At 54.3% G+C, this 14981-nt stretch overlaps 1 protein-coding gene across 4 annotated transcripts; it reads left to right on the forward strand.

Annotated features, from left to right (window-relative positions):
- Nucleotides 1-148: 148 nt before the first annotated feature.
- On the forward strand, nt 149-9301 carry ST6GALNAC4 (ST6 N-acetylgalactosaminide alpha-2,6-sialyltransferase 4). 4 transcript variants are annotated; one of them, XM_055337493.1, is made up of 6 exons: nt 149-414; nt 748-834; nt 1979-2164; nt 5014-5426; nt 7509-7616; nt 8634-9301. In XM_055337493.1, exons 2-6 carry the CDS (start codon nt 823-825, stop codon nt 8821-8823), a joined length of 909 nt encoding a protein of 302 aa, XP_055193468.1. In that variant the 5' UTR covers nt 149-414; nt 748-822; the 3' UTR covers nt 8824-9301. The 4 variants fall into 4 exon arrangements, with proteins under 4 accessions (XP_055193468.1, XP_055193445.1, XP_055193455.1 ...); XM_055337470.1 differs by lacking the exon at nt 7509-7616; XM_055337480.1 differs by lacking the exon at nt 7509-7616 and having other exon boundaries at nt 149-307.
- Nucleotides 9302-14981: the final 5680 nt, after the last annotated feature.

Raw genomic sequence — 14981 nt, forward strand, 5'->3', positions numbered from 1 at the left:
CCCCGCCCCCGGCCGCGGGCCCCGCCCCCGGCCACGCACTTCCCTCCCCCGCCGCGCCGGCGGTGCTCGTAGGTCCCGCCCCCGTCGCCCGGGGCCCGCCCCCAGCGCGCCGGTCCCCTCCCTGTCCTCGCAGACCCCGCCTCCGCTGCCGGCGGCGCACGTTCGGGGTCCAGCCTCCAGCCGCCGCGGCAGCGGTGCCGCCTCCGCCCCGGGGCTCCGGCTTCCAGCCTGGCCCGCCCGGGTTGCGGGCCATGGAGCTCCGAGCAGCGGATCGAGAGCAGCCGGAGCGCCCCAGCGCGTCCTCCTGGTTAGCGCCTGGCCAGGGGAGGGGGCCGTGGAATCGGGGAGAAGAGGGGTGGAAATCCCTCGTCTTATCCTGCCCCAGGCCTCTCCGTTCATCTCGCCTGTAGGGAGGTAGGAGGGATGGAGTGGCAGTCGGGGCTCCTGGCTCCTGGTTCTCGCTGACCCGGACTCGATGGGTGACCTTGAACCGAGGGCTCCCTCTCCCCGCCTCTCCTTCCCCATCTGCACAATGGGGATTGGGTTGGTGGGAGGTTTCCCAAAGGCCACCTGACATCAGCTCCTTTAGGATGAGGACGACACTGTCCGGTGTTTGCGGGCTTTAAGGAGTTTGATTCCTGGAAGTCATCTGCCTAGACCCCGGCCCACACCTTCCGCTGCCTCAGTTTCCCTGGGCCATTTCCTCAGAGGCCCAGGACCCAGCTCTGAGTTTCTGGATCTTGGCAGGTGCCTGGCCCCCACCCCTTCCCAGCGTGAGGCCTGGAGACGGCAGCCCCCTGGCTGCTGAGCAGCGGCAACAGCATGAAGGCCCCGGTAAGTGGTGAAAGGAGGAAGGCTCTTGGGGAACTTCCGGCACAGCAGCCTCATAACCTCTCCCACCCCAGGACTGACTCACTTCTGACCCACTACTCCTGGCTAAGAAGGGCAGACTGGCCTCAAAACCCTGCTGATCTGGTCTGGTGGGCAGTGTGGCTTCTGGCAAGTGTGTTCCCTCTCAGGTTTCAGTGCCTTGCCAGACTCCCCTGTAATATGGAGATAATAGTACTACCCCCTGTAAGCATCCCCAGGGGTGACCCAGGTGCGGCACCCACCTGGAAGGGGGATATGGTGTGAAAGTTCTGTTTAGCTGCCCTTGACTATTCAGAAGCCCCTGGTTGTGGGAGAGGGGCCCCGGGTGTTGGGGGGAGTCCACTACCACTGCCTGAATTCAGGTCTCTGGGTCCTTTGTGAGCAGAGGACCAGGTGCCAGGCAGAGCCTGAGGCCTCAGGGACTGAACCCCCTCCCCCACACAGCTGGCCACCGGGAGATTTATTTTTAGAAGCTGATGTGGCTTGTGGGCAGAAAAGGGTGGGCCTCTGGTAGGATCTGCCTGGGGGGGAGTGGAGGAGGCTGCTTTCCCACCTCCGATTTTCAGAGCACCCGTAGCTTCTAAGTGGATTCTGAGGGGCAGCTGAGGGACCTATGCCTTGGTCAGGCTGGGAGAATATTAGAGCCCAAAGAGACACAGATGGTGACTGGGGTGGCCCAGCACATGATAATAGCCCCGGGTTGTGCCATCTATGTGGTGGCCCTTCCTTGAAGCCTTGGTCACTAAATTGGCCAGCAGAGCCAAGGGGCCAGGAGGGCTTCCTGGTTCACATTGCCTCTGGCACATGTTCTCTGGAGATGGGGGCCTCTGAGTGGCAACTTTCAATGACTGAAACATTCCTTGAGTGAGATTTCAGTCGCTTCCTGGCCGCTGACCCAGATCAGGATCATCAGCTCGGGACTGGTCACTGAGCAGCTAGGGGAGGGGACAGGGGAAACCCTGCTTAACCGAGATCGCGGGGTGTGCTCTTGTTCTGGAAGCTACTGAGCTGTGGTTTGGACCCATGAGGCTGGAGTACAGCAGCCAGCACGAACTTCTAGGAGCCCCAAAGACCCACACCTACACACCCTGACCATGGTTTCCCCCAGGGCCGGCTCCTGCTCATCATCCTGTGCTCCCTGGGCTTCTCTGCTGCCTACATCCTGCTGTGCTGCTGGGCCTGCCTGCCCTTCTGCCCGGCCTCCTGCCTGGACCCCCACCTGTCCACCCACTCCAGGCCCACCGTGCCAGGGCCCCTGCACTTCAGTGGATATAGCAGCGTGCCAGATGGGAAGGTGAGCTGGCCAGACGACATGGCGCAACATGGCAGGCCACAGCTGCCAGGGTGCCCCCAACCTCCTGGGCATAGGTGAGAACCAGGCTCATGCAAGGCCAGCCGGGACCCAAGGCTTGGCTCCTTTGCTCCAGCTGTGTGACACTGAGCAGCCACTTCACCTCCGTGAGCACCAAGTTCTAAGAGGAAGTGGTTTGGGTTTTTTTGTTTTGTTTTATTTTTAATTCAACAGATCTTGCCTGGCTGTTCTCAGCTGGGTGCTGGAAGTAAGAAAAAGGTGAGTCAGCCAGGGTGGCTGGCCATCTGGAGCTCCTAGTCCAGTGTGGGTGACAGACACCATCACATCATAGGGGTCTGTGCTTCACTCTATGTATCTTTAGAATTAACTATGTATACACATAATCTACTCATTCAGCAGGTGTGTCTTTGGTGCTTTGGATGTGCCCTGCCTTTTGCTGATGGCTGCTGGGGATAGAGATGAGAGAGAGAAGTCATATCAACCCCAGAGCTCTCCCTCTTAGGGGGACACAGGGACCCTGGGGCTCAGAGGTGACAAGGCAGCTGTGGTCTCTGCCCCATGATGCCTACCTCCCTATGCTTGTCTGCCAAGTGTGGTTTGGAGTACTTCACACCCTTCACCTTGATTTCAGTGCCCCCCCTCAGGGTAGCTTTCTTAGAAGCATCCCACACTGATACCAGGGTAGAAAGCTCCACAGGTCAGAGGGAGGCATGTTCAGGGACCCTGGCTTAGAGGAGACGTATTTTGGATCTTAATTTCTCTGAGTCTCGGTTGCCTCCTCATCAGTAAGGGACCGTCTTTTTTTTTTTTTAAGATTATATTCATTTATTCATGAGAGACACAGAGAGACAGAATCATAGGCAGAGGGAGAAGAAGGCTCCCTAAGGGGGGCCCGATGTGAGACTGGGTCCCAGGACCCCAGGATCACAACCTGAGCCAAAGGCAGATGCTCAAACACTGAGCCACCCAGGTGCTCCAGTAAGAGACCATCTTGTGGTTTCTACCTTGATAGTGTTGCCGGGCAGATTGAATTGGGTGATCCTTGGACAGTGGTCACAACAGGTGCTGTATAAATATTTGATCAAGATGCAAAACCAGGGACACCTGGGTGACTCAGTGGCTCAGGGCATGATCCTGGGGTCCCAGGATTGAGTCCCACATCGGGCTCCCTGCGGGGAGCCTGCCTCTCCCTCTGCCTATGTCTCTGCGTGTCTCTCATGAATAAAGAAGTAAAATCTTAAAAAAAAAAAAGCAAAACCCCTGGGGCTTTGGGCACATAGGACAAGTGGTGGTTGTGGGCCAGGTAGATGCTGTCCCATCTTCCATGGTGGTGGCCAGTGTCTATTTCATACACTCAAGGGCTCATAGGGATGTGGGCTGAAGGTAGCCAGATCCTCTGAGTTTCTTAAACGAATCCAGAAATCCAGGTTTGGGGTACCAAAGTGGACTGATTGCAATTAAATATTTTTAAGACCTTACATGGGACAAGCAGAATATCTCCTGAGGCTGGTGGGGACCTCAGATCTGAACAGACCCCCACTGTCAGGCTCAAACTGCAGGCAGAATAAAGGAGTCTTGTTCTGTGGCTTGGGGGCTTGGAATATGGGCTTATGAGTCCCTAAATCAACATCATGTTAGATATAAAATGTCCCCAAGTGGGATATAGGCCTTTGTAAACCCTGATCCCCCCAGGAGGACATGGTAACATGGAGTGAGGAGCAAATACTTTTCTGGGAGTCCTGACCTCTGACCCCAGTGAACATTTGCAGGTTTGCTGGCTCAGCTTCTGCTTCTCTGAGTTTATTTTTTTATTTTTTTAAAGATTATTTATTTATTTGATGGGAGTGGAGGAGAGAGACCACAAGCAGGGGAAGAGGCAGGCAGAGGGAGAGGGAGAAACAGGCTCCTCGCTGAACAGGGAGCCCGATGTGGGGCTCAATCCTGGGACCCCAGGATTATGACCTGAGCTGAAGGCAGATGCGTAACTGACTGAGCCACCCAAGCACCCCACTCTCCAGGCATTTTTTTTATTAAAGATTTTATTTATTTATTTATTCATGAGAGACACAGAGAGAGGCAGAGACACAGGCAGAGGGAGAAGCAGGCTCCCTGCAGGGAGCCCAATGTGGGACTTGATCCTGGGTCTCCAGGATCATGCCCTGAGCTGAAGGCAGCGCTAAACCGCTGAGCCACCCGGGCTGCCCTCTCCAGGCATTTTTAATTAAGTCCTCACAACCTGGTGAAGTTCATTCCCATTTGACAGATGAGAAAATTGAGGCTCTGAGAGACAGGGGAAGGGCTAAGCCAGGATTCCAGCTCAGAACGGGAGGTTGTGAGTGTTGTTGGGGCACTAAACACTCCATTTGTACTTATGAACCAGGCATAACGTGAGCAGGGCTTAGGCAGAGGAGGGAGTGGTCTCAGTGATTGTGAAGAGCTGAGGTTCATGTTTACTTAACAAACACATGTATGACACCCAGTCTGTGCCAGGCATTGCTCTAAGTGCTTTATAAATATTTGCTCATGTAATTGCAATAAGGAACCCATGAAAGAGGGCCTGTTAGGGGCTCAGCAGTAAGGAGAAGGAGCATGAATACAGCCGATGAGGAAGCATGGGGCTCTGAGCACACAGAGTCTCAGCCCTGCCACCCGCTATCCATATGACCGTGGGAAAGTCACTGCCTGCCCAGTCTCAAATTCCTCATCTGCAGAATGGGTTGATGCCGTACTTGGAGCTGATACAGGGATCCTGTGGAGTCAGTGCCTGGTACCAGGTGGAGGCGCAGCGCCGTGGGAGCTGTATGCTCATGCCTTTTCCTTCCTCTCTGCAGCCGCTGGTCCGAGAACCGTGCCGCAGCTGCGCCGTGGTTTCCAGCTCCGGCCAGATGCTGGGCTCAGGCCTGGGCGCCGAGATTGACAGTGCTGAGTGCGTCCTGCGCATGAACCAGGCACCCACTGTGGGCTTTGAGGCAGACGTGGGCCGGCGCAGCACCCTGCGCGTGGTCTCGCACACGAGTGTGCCGCTGCTGCTGCGCAACTACTCACACTACTTCCAGCATGCCCGAGACACGCTCTATGTGGTGTGGGGCCAGGGCAAGCACATGGACCGGACGCTGGGGGGCCGCACCTACCGCACGCTGCTACAGCTCACCAAGATGTACCCAGGCCTGCAGGTGTACACCTTCACTGAGCACATGATGGCCTACTGCGACCAGGTCTTCCAGGACGAGACGGGCAAGAACCGGTGAGCCTGGGGCCAGCCTGCTGCCTGGGGGCATGCCTTCTCTAGCATCTCCTTGTCCCTCCAGGGTCTGTTCCACCAGGCGCTGGGGGTCAGCGGTGATGGAGGCAGATGTCCTGCCTCTGATGGAGGACAGAATCTGAAGGCCTGTCATTCATCGAATTAGCACGCATATCCCAAGCGCTGGGGGGGGGGGGTGTTTGGCCTTGCAAGCACTAGATAAGGGAGCACTGGCGGGTGGAGCAGTGGCAGGGAGCCCTTCCCTCTGGAGTGGATATTCCCTGAGATCTGAATTGGTGTGTAAAGTCCCTGCCACATAGCAGAAGTAACAGTTGCGGTGGTAACAGCCCTCTCCGTGCACCAGGCTCTGGGTTAAGCACTCTACATTGAAGATCTCATTTTATCCTATGCTCAGAGGAGCACCTGACTCCCGCCAGCCTCCTCCGCACACTGGCTCCCCCAACTCTCCCTGCTCTGCCCCAGCTCAGGAAATACAGCACCAACCTCTGGTTTCCCAGCCAGAACCTCTGGTTTCCCAGCCAGAAACTTGGGTTGTGCACTCGACTCCTTTTATTGCATCACCTGCCACCTATAGTGGGCTCTTAACTCTCCTTCTGTGCCCACAGGTGCCACCTTGACCTAGCCATCATTCTGCTGGCCCCACCCCCTGCTTCCCTTGCAGCACCCCCTTGCTGCTGCCGCTCTGCTCCCACTCCCGCAGTCTGAGCGCCAACCCCCAGTGAATTCATCCCATTGGTGGCCTGCCCTCAACCTGACAGCAGCTTCACTTTGCATGGAGAATAGAGTCAAGGCCCCCACTCCCCCCCTCTCCTGGCCTGCAACCTTGTATGATCTGGCCCCTGCCTACCTCTGTTATTTCATCATTTCCCTTCACTTTGCCTGCCCCAGCCATCTGGGGTTCCTCGAAGCAGATCTTGCACATGCTATTCCCTCTGTCTAGAATGTTCTTTCCCTGTATCTCTCTATGACTGACTCCTTGCTGTTCAGGTCTGGATGGGATGACACCTCCTCAGAGAAGCCCTCCTGGACCACCCCATCTGCAGGCACACCTCCTTGCATGATATTGTCCTCTTCCTTTGTCTCCTTGCCTTTTCAGCAGTTCTGCCCCCATTCCTTGAGAATGTTAGTACTGGCTGGGGCAGGTTCCTGGCTAGCACAGGGCCTGGGAGGTATTGAGTTTGAATGAGTGAGCTACCCCATAACCCCCCTGCCGAGGTAGAGGTGGGTAGCCCTCAGCTAGGAGAGTAACCAGTGCTGGTACATTGAGAGGGTTGAGGCAGGGGCTATCCACACAGCCCCTTGCTCCCAGGTGGGTACGGGGGCAAGGGGAAGGTGCTGAGCTGACAATGTTCCCTCCCCATAAATATCTCTGATTCTCCCCATTTCACAGGTGGGTCAGTGAGCTCCAGAGAGCTTTGGGAGCAAACGTACTGCAGAACAGATTCAGGGTTTGAATTGAAGGCCATTTGACTCCAGACAACTGTCTTTTTTTAAAAAAAAATTATTTATTCACCTAAGAAAGACACACAGAGAGAGTATGAGCACGGGGGAGAGGCAGGCATAGGGAGAAGCAGACTCCCCACTAAGCTGGGAGCCTGATGCAGGACTCGATCCCAGGACCCTGAGACTATGACCTGAACTGAAGGCAGATCCTCAACCATCTGAGCCACCGGGTGCTCCTGCAGACAACCGTCTTACCCATTTTCAACCACTGCGCTCTATGGCCTCCTGCCATCTCCCCAAGCTTGGTCCCTTAGAATAGCAGAGGTTGTGACCACACTGTCGTCTGGGGGGTTGCTCAAGTCCTGTGTGGGTGGTAAGGGGCTGAACAGGCCTGGGTTTGCATCCAGCTCCACCTCTTACCTGCTGCTGATCTCAGGTTGGCTCTGTCCCCTCCCCAGGTTCCCCCAGGGTCCCCTCTGAAGGGGTCAAGGTAGGGGCTTTTGGCTGGGAGGGTAGCCAGCGCCGTGTCCTAAGAGAGCTGAGGCTGGGTGCTCCACACAGTGCCTTGCTCTGACTTGAGTTGGGGAAGCAGCCAGGCTGACTGTTCCCCCTTCCTGGCAGGAGGCAGTCGGGCTCCTTTCTCAGCACTGGCTGGTTCACCATGATCCTCGCCCTGGAACTGTGTGAGGAGATCGTGGTCTATGGGATGGTCAGCGACAGCTACTGCAGGTCAGGCCAGCCGGGTCCTGGGCAGGAGGAAAGGCCAGGGCAAGGAGGACCCTGTGGGGCCCCTGTGCTGGCCTTACCCCGGGGGCCTAGGAGCTGTGGGACCCAGGGTGTGTGGGCTCCCCAGTGGGCGGCTGAGGCCCAGACACCCCATGGGCCTGGCACCTGATGGGAAGGAGCCAGCCTCATGACCAGTCTCATCCTGCCTTTGTGACTTTGGGCCAGTCACACCACCTCCCAAGGGCCTCCATTTCCTCATGTGTAAAAGAAAATAATCACACCTCCAGAAGGTTGTAGAAACATTTAGAGAGAGAATAATCTACCAAAGTGGTTAGAATGGCGTTATCAGGCACCAGCTGATAGGTGTGTCAGGGATATGTCACATCTGACCTATTGCTGTTGATACTATAATATTCCAGTATTAAAGTTTTTTTTTTTAAAGATTTTATTTATTTATTTGTGAGAGACACAGAGAGAGGCAAAGACACAGGCAGAGGGAGAAGCAGGCTCCCTGCAGGGAGCCCAGTGTGGGACCGGATCCCAGGACCCCAATGCTCAACCATTGAGTCACCCAGGTGCCCTAATATTCCAGTATTATTGGAAGTGACATGTTTGGAACATGAACACATCCCAGATCTTTATCTTCTGTTCTCTTTGGAGCTTGCTTGATGAGCACATGGGTGAGATGGCAGGAGCCTGTATGCCCTCTGCCCTCTGTACTTTACAGTCTTGATCTTTTGGGACCTGTGGTCTCAGATGACCCTCCATTTTATAGATGAGTTACTTATACTCAGAAAGTACATCTCTGGCCCAGAATCAGCCAGCTTGCCAAAGGCAGAGTCGGGGTTGAACTCTGACCTCTGGGATCTGTGGGCTGTCCTGCTGTCCTGTCCTAGCCCTCTCGCTGGTGTGGGGCTCTGGGGGAGTACCTGGTGAGGGGTGGTCGTGGTAGGTGACAGGGTGTGCTGGGAGGTGGGCCAGTTTTGGTACCCCATGCTTGTCCCTCTTACCCACCTGCAGGGAGGAGAGCCACCCCTCGGTGCCTTACCACTACTTTGAGAAGGGCCGGCTGGATGAGTGTCAGATGTACCTGGCGCATGAGCGGGCGCCCCGCAGCGCCCACCGCTTCATCACTGAGAAGGCTGTGTTCTCCCGCTGGGCCAAGAAGAGGCCTATTGTGTTTGCCCACCCATCATGGAGGACCCAGTAGCCCCGTCACCCAGCCAGCCGCAACGCCTTCCCCAGGCCTCTGTTCAACACTCCACTAAAAATTTATGGATCCTGTCTCCTGCCACATGCCTACTGGACCTAAGGTCCCTTTGTGCCCTACCCTGGGGACACTTGGAGCCATCCTAGGACTTGAGAGGGAGAAGAGGACTGTGGCGACCTTGGCGCCCTCCTCACCCCACTCCCTGAGTCATCCAAATCTTCATCCCTTCTCTGGGTCTGTCCAGTGGCCTTTGCCCTGGGGCCGATGGCCCCCCACTCACCAGCATCACAATCTTTGATCTTGCTCAACAGCCCTGGTCCTCCCTTACACTCCCCCTTCTACTTGCCTTTGGTGCCACACTTCCCAGGCCGGTTGCCTTGGTCAGGGCAGCTTGGAGCTTGGGGTTCGTTGGGCAAAGGGGCCTTTGAACTGTGACTGTCAGGGCCATCTCTGCAGTGTACGGGTAAACGTGTGTTTTCTGGAAGTCTGTCTGAAGTGTGATCATGTGTCTGGGGGAGGGGATGGGGGTTCATCTGCCTGCCACCATCCCGTAACATGTTAACTTGAGGGCAAACTGAGTCCTTGGGCCCTTCCCCAGGCCCACAGCTGGCTGGGTTCCTGGCCCTGAATCTGCCCACGTTTCTCTTCCGCAGGAGCCTACCGGCTTCCCTACCAGGTCAGGGAGCCTCTTCCCTACCAGGCCAGGAAGTCTGGCCTCCTGGGTGCACTTGACTCAGGGAACGCCCCAACTCAGAGGCTTCCAGGAGACCCCCCCACCCTGCACCAGTGAGAGGAGAGTCTAGGGCCTGGCAGGAAGTGACTCAGGATGGGAAGGAAATTGCCCCACCCCCTGTCACCTCCCTGGTCCATGGGTTAAATTCCAAGGACTTGACCAGTGAAATTCCCTTTTAACTCTGCAGTGGGTCTCACTGCAAGAGAGGGAGGCAGAGAGCAGGCCCCAGGCTTTCTCTCTCTGAACTTTAGCTTTCTTACCTATCAGGTGAGAAAAAGAGACCCACCAGTAAACAGCAAGTGCCAGTGAACAAGGGCCTGCAGCCACCCTATGGGGAGGGGGCTGGTGTTAGCCCATTTCATAGGTAAGGAGAGGCCACTTGGCTGAGCCAGGATGCAATCCCTTATCAGAGTGGAGCCTGATGCCTGGACCCTGCACTAGGGGGCTGGGAAGGGCCCACCAGAGGGCTTCACTACTCCTACCTCCTTTTTTCTCCTCTCTTCCTCCCTCCTTCATTGGAGACCAGGAGCCTAATGGAGAACCATGACCCCAGGACCTCAGGCTCTCAGGTGGGATGAAGCCCTGGGGTCTAGCTCCCTGCTCCAGAGTTTGGGGCCTGCTTCATGGGCATATAACCTGTACAGTTGTTCAGAGTCCTGTGGTTGGCATAATACTCTGTTGTTGTCAACTTGAAAGTCTTAATGTTTTTTAATCAGGCATGTTCTCTTTTTGCATCGAACTCCCACAAATTATGTGGCCAGTTGTGCCAGGGAGTCTGGGTAACCCAGCATACTCCCTCTCCTGCCCCCTGCTTTCTCAGGAGAGGCTGGAGACCTGGCACCTGGACCACAGCACTGCCTTTTGGGCCCTGCCTCCCCCTCCCCAGTACCAGGCTGGCCCAGAAGGCTCTGCAAGTGTGGGAGGAGGGAGGAGTGCCCTGAGCTGGGGAAGTGGGGAGGAGCAGGCTGGCGGCCAACCCCAGCTGCTGGCCTGACAGTAGCCAGAGTCTCCAAGTCTTCCTCCAAGTCTCCCTCAGAGCAGGTATTGGGCCGAGGAAAGGGTAGAGGATGTGACCTGGCTGGCAGAGGGTTGGGAGTGGAGCTTCCAGGCACAGAAGGACCTGGAAGGAGACCTGGCCTTACTCAGGCTCCTGCCATGGAACTCTGGCAGATTAGGCCTCAGCTTCCTCATCTGTAAAAAGTATTACAGAATCTACTGGGGTGCCGGGCGGGCTCAGTTGATAGAACAGACAACTCTGGGTTGTGAGTTCAAGCCCCACGTGGGTGTGGAGCCTCCTTAAAAAAAAAAAAAAAAAAAAAAAAGGAATCCCTACCTCATGTGATTGTATGAATTCAGAGAGATGGTCCCAGGGCTGGCATTTCCTATGTGGTATCCATCATTTTCAAAGGGATCTCCCTTGTTCACCTGGCCCTGCCCTTGGCAGCCACAAGAAGACTGCCCACCCCTACTAGCTCCCTCCCTGCTCACAGCCTCATCCTCAGTCTCCAAAGACCAGAGACTGCTGGTTCTGATGGGATTTGAACTCACCCTGCCTCCCAGGAGGTTGGGTTGCTTCCTCCTCCTGCTCCATCCCCCGGGAGATGCTGGCTCAGCCCCTGGGCCCAGCACACAGAGGAACCTCTATTCTGGTCCTGTGTGGGATGTTTTTTGCTGGTTTGCCCTAAATAACGTGTCTTTCTGGGGTGGTGACCTGGCAGGACAATCCATTGCTACTTCCTCCAGGCCAAAGAGGATGACCCCTGGCTGTTCTGTGACTGGTTCAGGGCCTGCTGAAGGCTCTCTCCCACTGGAGTTCCAGCAGCTTCCAGGAGGTGAGTTGGGGGCAGGAGCTCCCTCTCAACTCCAAGAAGTGGGGTGGGGGTGGGGGCACCAAGCTGTGCAGACCTTCTTTGGGGCTCTTCTTTCCTGTCCACAGCCCTGCTCCTTTGTCCCCACAGGCCTGGTGGGGACTCATCTACTTCCTCCTAAGGAGACACCAGATGAACCTCTCAGCCTAGAGGTTCTTAAGGGGCCTTTTTTCAGAAGGAACTTGGGGCCAGGCCAGGAACTCACACTCAAACCTCATCTAGCCGGCTGAGGAAAGGAATACTGGTTCTTCCGTGTACCACTGGGTTCTTGTGTCCAGTGTCACCTGGGCCCACCTGAGCACTCCAGCCTGTTTGTGAAGAACCAGCTACTTCCTGGTTCCAGACTCACTGCCCAGGTCTTGGGAACACAAGCTTATGGAGAGCTCCTGTGTGCAGGCCCACACCTGCTGGAGCCTCTTGCTAGCCTCTCTTCCAAATGCCCTTCCATTGGGCTCCTTCTCTATCCAGAGACAGAGAGAAGCTGCAGTTTCTAGACTTGGCTCCCACACTGGCTCTGCCTGAGGAGTCAGCAGGGAGACTTGGACGGGTCTTGACCCCTCAAAGGGCTTGGTTTCAGTCCATGAAAATTGGGAGCTGGGGTGGTGGGTGAGGAGGCCCCTGTGGGCTCTTTTTAGGGCAAATATTGCTAAGTGGTAAGAAAGGAGGGTGTTCACACTCAGGACCCCCACTCTGGGACAGGAGGAAGGCCTGAAGCAGAGGTCACTTGTGCCAGACCATGGAAGGGCAGCCCTGTGGGGAGGACCAGCTCCGGGCAGGACTGGAGTGTAGCATGGGGATTGGCATGGCCACCCATCCATGAAAGCCCTGCTGTGGGCGTAGGCAGGCCTGGGGCTTCAGGGCAGAACGGCTTATGGTTACTCAGCAGACAGGTGGGAAATCCCGGCCTAGGCAACTGCACACACCCCAAGCCTCACTTTCTCCCTCTGGAGCAGAGTGTCCATCTCATAGGTTATTTTAAGGATTCTGTGAGGTATGTCTGCAGAGTGCTTACTTAGCATGAGAGAAAGCCCTGCTACATGAGGGTCTATTTTTCTTATCCTTGTTATTATTGAAAGGCTTGTTCTTATTCTTGGGGCCCAGGAAAGGGAAGCTGGCCCTAAAGTGGAGCCTCTGGAGTAAGCCTGTGCCTGGAGACAAGGCAGGCCTGAGGGGGGAGCTCCAGGTCCAGATTTGGTCCAGGAGCTGGGTTATTGCAATTTGATTTCTGGAGTCCCTGTCCTTGGCCTGGGGCAGGACAAAGAGCTGGGGACAAGACGCCCCTGCCCCCTGTAGAGCCTCCAACCTGCAGGGTGACTTCAGGCAAGGGGCTCCTCTTCTTTGAACCCTCCAACATCCGGCTTCCCACCTCACTGCCTCGTTCCTTGCCCAGTGGTTTGCTGTCCTGTGGCTGGCAGGGGGAGGTCCAGTAGCTGGAGTGGGGTGGGACTCAGAAAGCAGACGGAGGTGGACAGCATGGGGGCAAGAAACAAAAACTTATGGCCCCAGAGTAAATTCTGCAAAGAATAAATCGCAAATAAAAATTAAAAGAAGAAAGAGGAGGAGGAGGAGGTGGAGAAGGAGAAGAAGAAAAGAAGAAGGAGAAGGAGAAGAAACAGCAGCAACAGCAGCAACAGCTGCAGTAGCCTCCAATCCACCTTTGGCTCTCTCTGCTGAGCCCTACTGTCCAGTGGGTGGTGTGTCTCCACAGCCTAGAAGATGGACTTGGGCCTGTCCTCACCCCACTTTTGTTTTAATTGAAAACAAAGTGGTATGAACTTAACAAATGTGTCCAAAGTAAACAATCTGGAACTTAAGAAAGCAAAAAATGAAGGCAGCACCCACCCCTTCTGTGCCACATCCACTCTTCAGGGGCAACTACTGACTGCAGTCCAGTATGGATTCTTCCAGAACTTTGGTGTACATTTTCAAATACATAGGCATAGGTAGTTGTATTTTTTTAAATTTTTATTTATTTATGATAGTCACACACACACACACACACACACACACACACACACAGAGAGTGGCAGAGACACAGGCAGAGGGAGAAGCAGGCTCCATGCACCGGGAGCCTGACATGGGATTCGATCCCGGGTCTCCAGGCTCGCGCCCTGGGCCAAAGGCAGGTGCTAAACCGCTGCGCCACCCAGGGATCCTGGTAGTTGTATTTTTTAAAAGGAACCATGTTATATAGGCAGTTCAGGTTTTTTTATAAGTTAAATACTCAGTTTTTAAATATGAAAACATTGTGTAACCATGATTTTAAAAATTTCTGGAAAATCCAGTTAAGCTTCCCCTCCAAAAAAACCCCCCAAAACAAAAGCAGCCCATAATCTCATCATTCCAGAAATAACCACTCTTAACACTTTTTTTTAAAATTTTATTTATTTATTTATGATAGTCACACACAGAGAGAGAGAGAGAGAGGCAGAGACACAGGCAGAGGGAGAAGCAGGCTCCATGCACCGGGAGCCCGACGTGGGATTCGATCCTGGGTCTCCAGGATCGCGCCCTGGGCCAAAGGCAGGCACTAAACCGCTGCGCCACTCAGGGATCCCCACTCTTAACACTTTAATCACTCGTTAGGCAAAGAGTATCTCCATATTTTCATTTATCTCCTCTTTCTTTTTTCTTTGAACACCGTGATGCATACAAATGATGGCATGCATCATACTCATAAGTTATAAAATGTAGTAATGTGGGACGCCTGGGTGGCTCAGCGGTTAAGCGCATCTGCCTTTGGCTCAGGTCGTGGTCCTGGAGTCCTAGGATCTAGTCCCATATCGGGGTCCCTGAATGGAGCCTGCTTCTCCCTCTGCCTGTGTCTTTGCCTCTCTCTGTCTCTCATGAATAAATAAATTAAATATTAAAAAAAACCAATTGTTTAAGTTATAAAACATAGTAATGTAACAAACCTCTTGAATCCCGGTCCCAGTGGAAGACCAGAGGGTAGGAGGACTGCATGCTTCTGTATTTCCTCCCTCCGCTCCCCTGCATCCCTGCCTCCCTGACGAAGACAGCTGTGTTCTTGACTTTTGCTTGTTTAAAACTTTAATCATTCTGATAGGCAAAAGCTCAGTCTGTCCCTGGCTGTGAGAGGTGTCCCTGCTGACAGCTGTTTGCTTAAACAATATAGTGTGTAGTTTTATTTGGTCTTCTGGGATTTGTCTTTTTCACTGTGCATGTCTCTACAATCCATCCATGTCACGTAGCTCATTCATTTTTCCCTGCTATATAATACTCCACCATGGCATACTGCAAAGGAAACATCAATTTTCCTGCTGATGGATGTATAGGCTGTTTCCGGTTTTGTGTTATTTCAAAGCTACTCTGAACTTTGTCTTGTGCATGTGCAAGAGTTTCTCCGGAGTACATATCCAGGAGTGGAAAGCAAGTTTTTACAATTTCCTTTTCCAGAATGATTAACTTCTTTCATTTGCTTTCTTAAGTAGCTTGTAAATATCCTGGACATTTCTTCCTGTCAGGTGCCTATTGACTTGCATCCTTCATTTTAGCTGGGCTGTGCTTTTGTTTATTTAACCAGGCCCCTATCGTGG

The sequence above is a fragment of the Nyctereutes procyonoides genome, unplaced genomic scaffold (assembly GCF_905146905.1).
Source record: "Nyctereutes procyonoides isolate TBG_1078 unplaced genomic scaffold, NYPRO_anot_genome, whole genome shotgun sequence".
NCBI classification, from domain to species: Eukaryota; Metazoa; Chordata; class Mammalia; order Carnivora; family Canidae; genus Nyctereutes; species Nyctereutes procyonoides.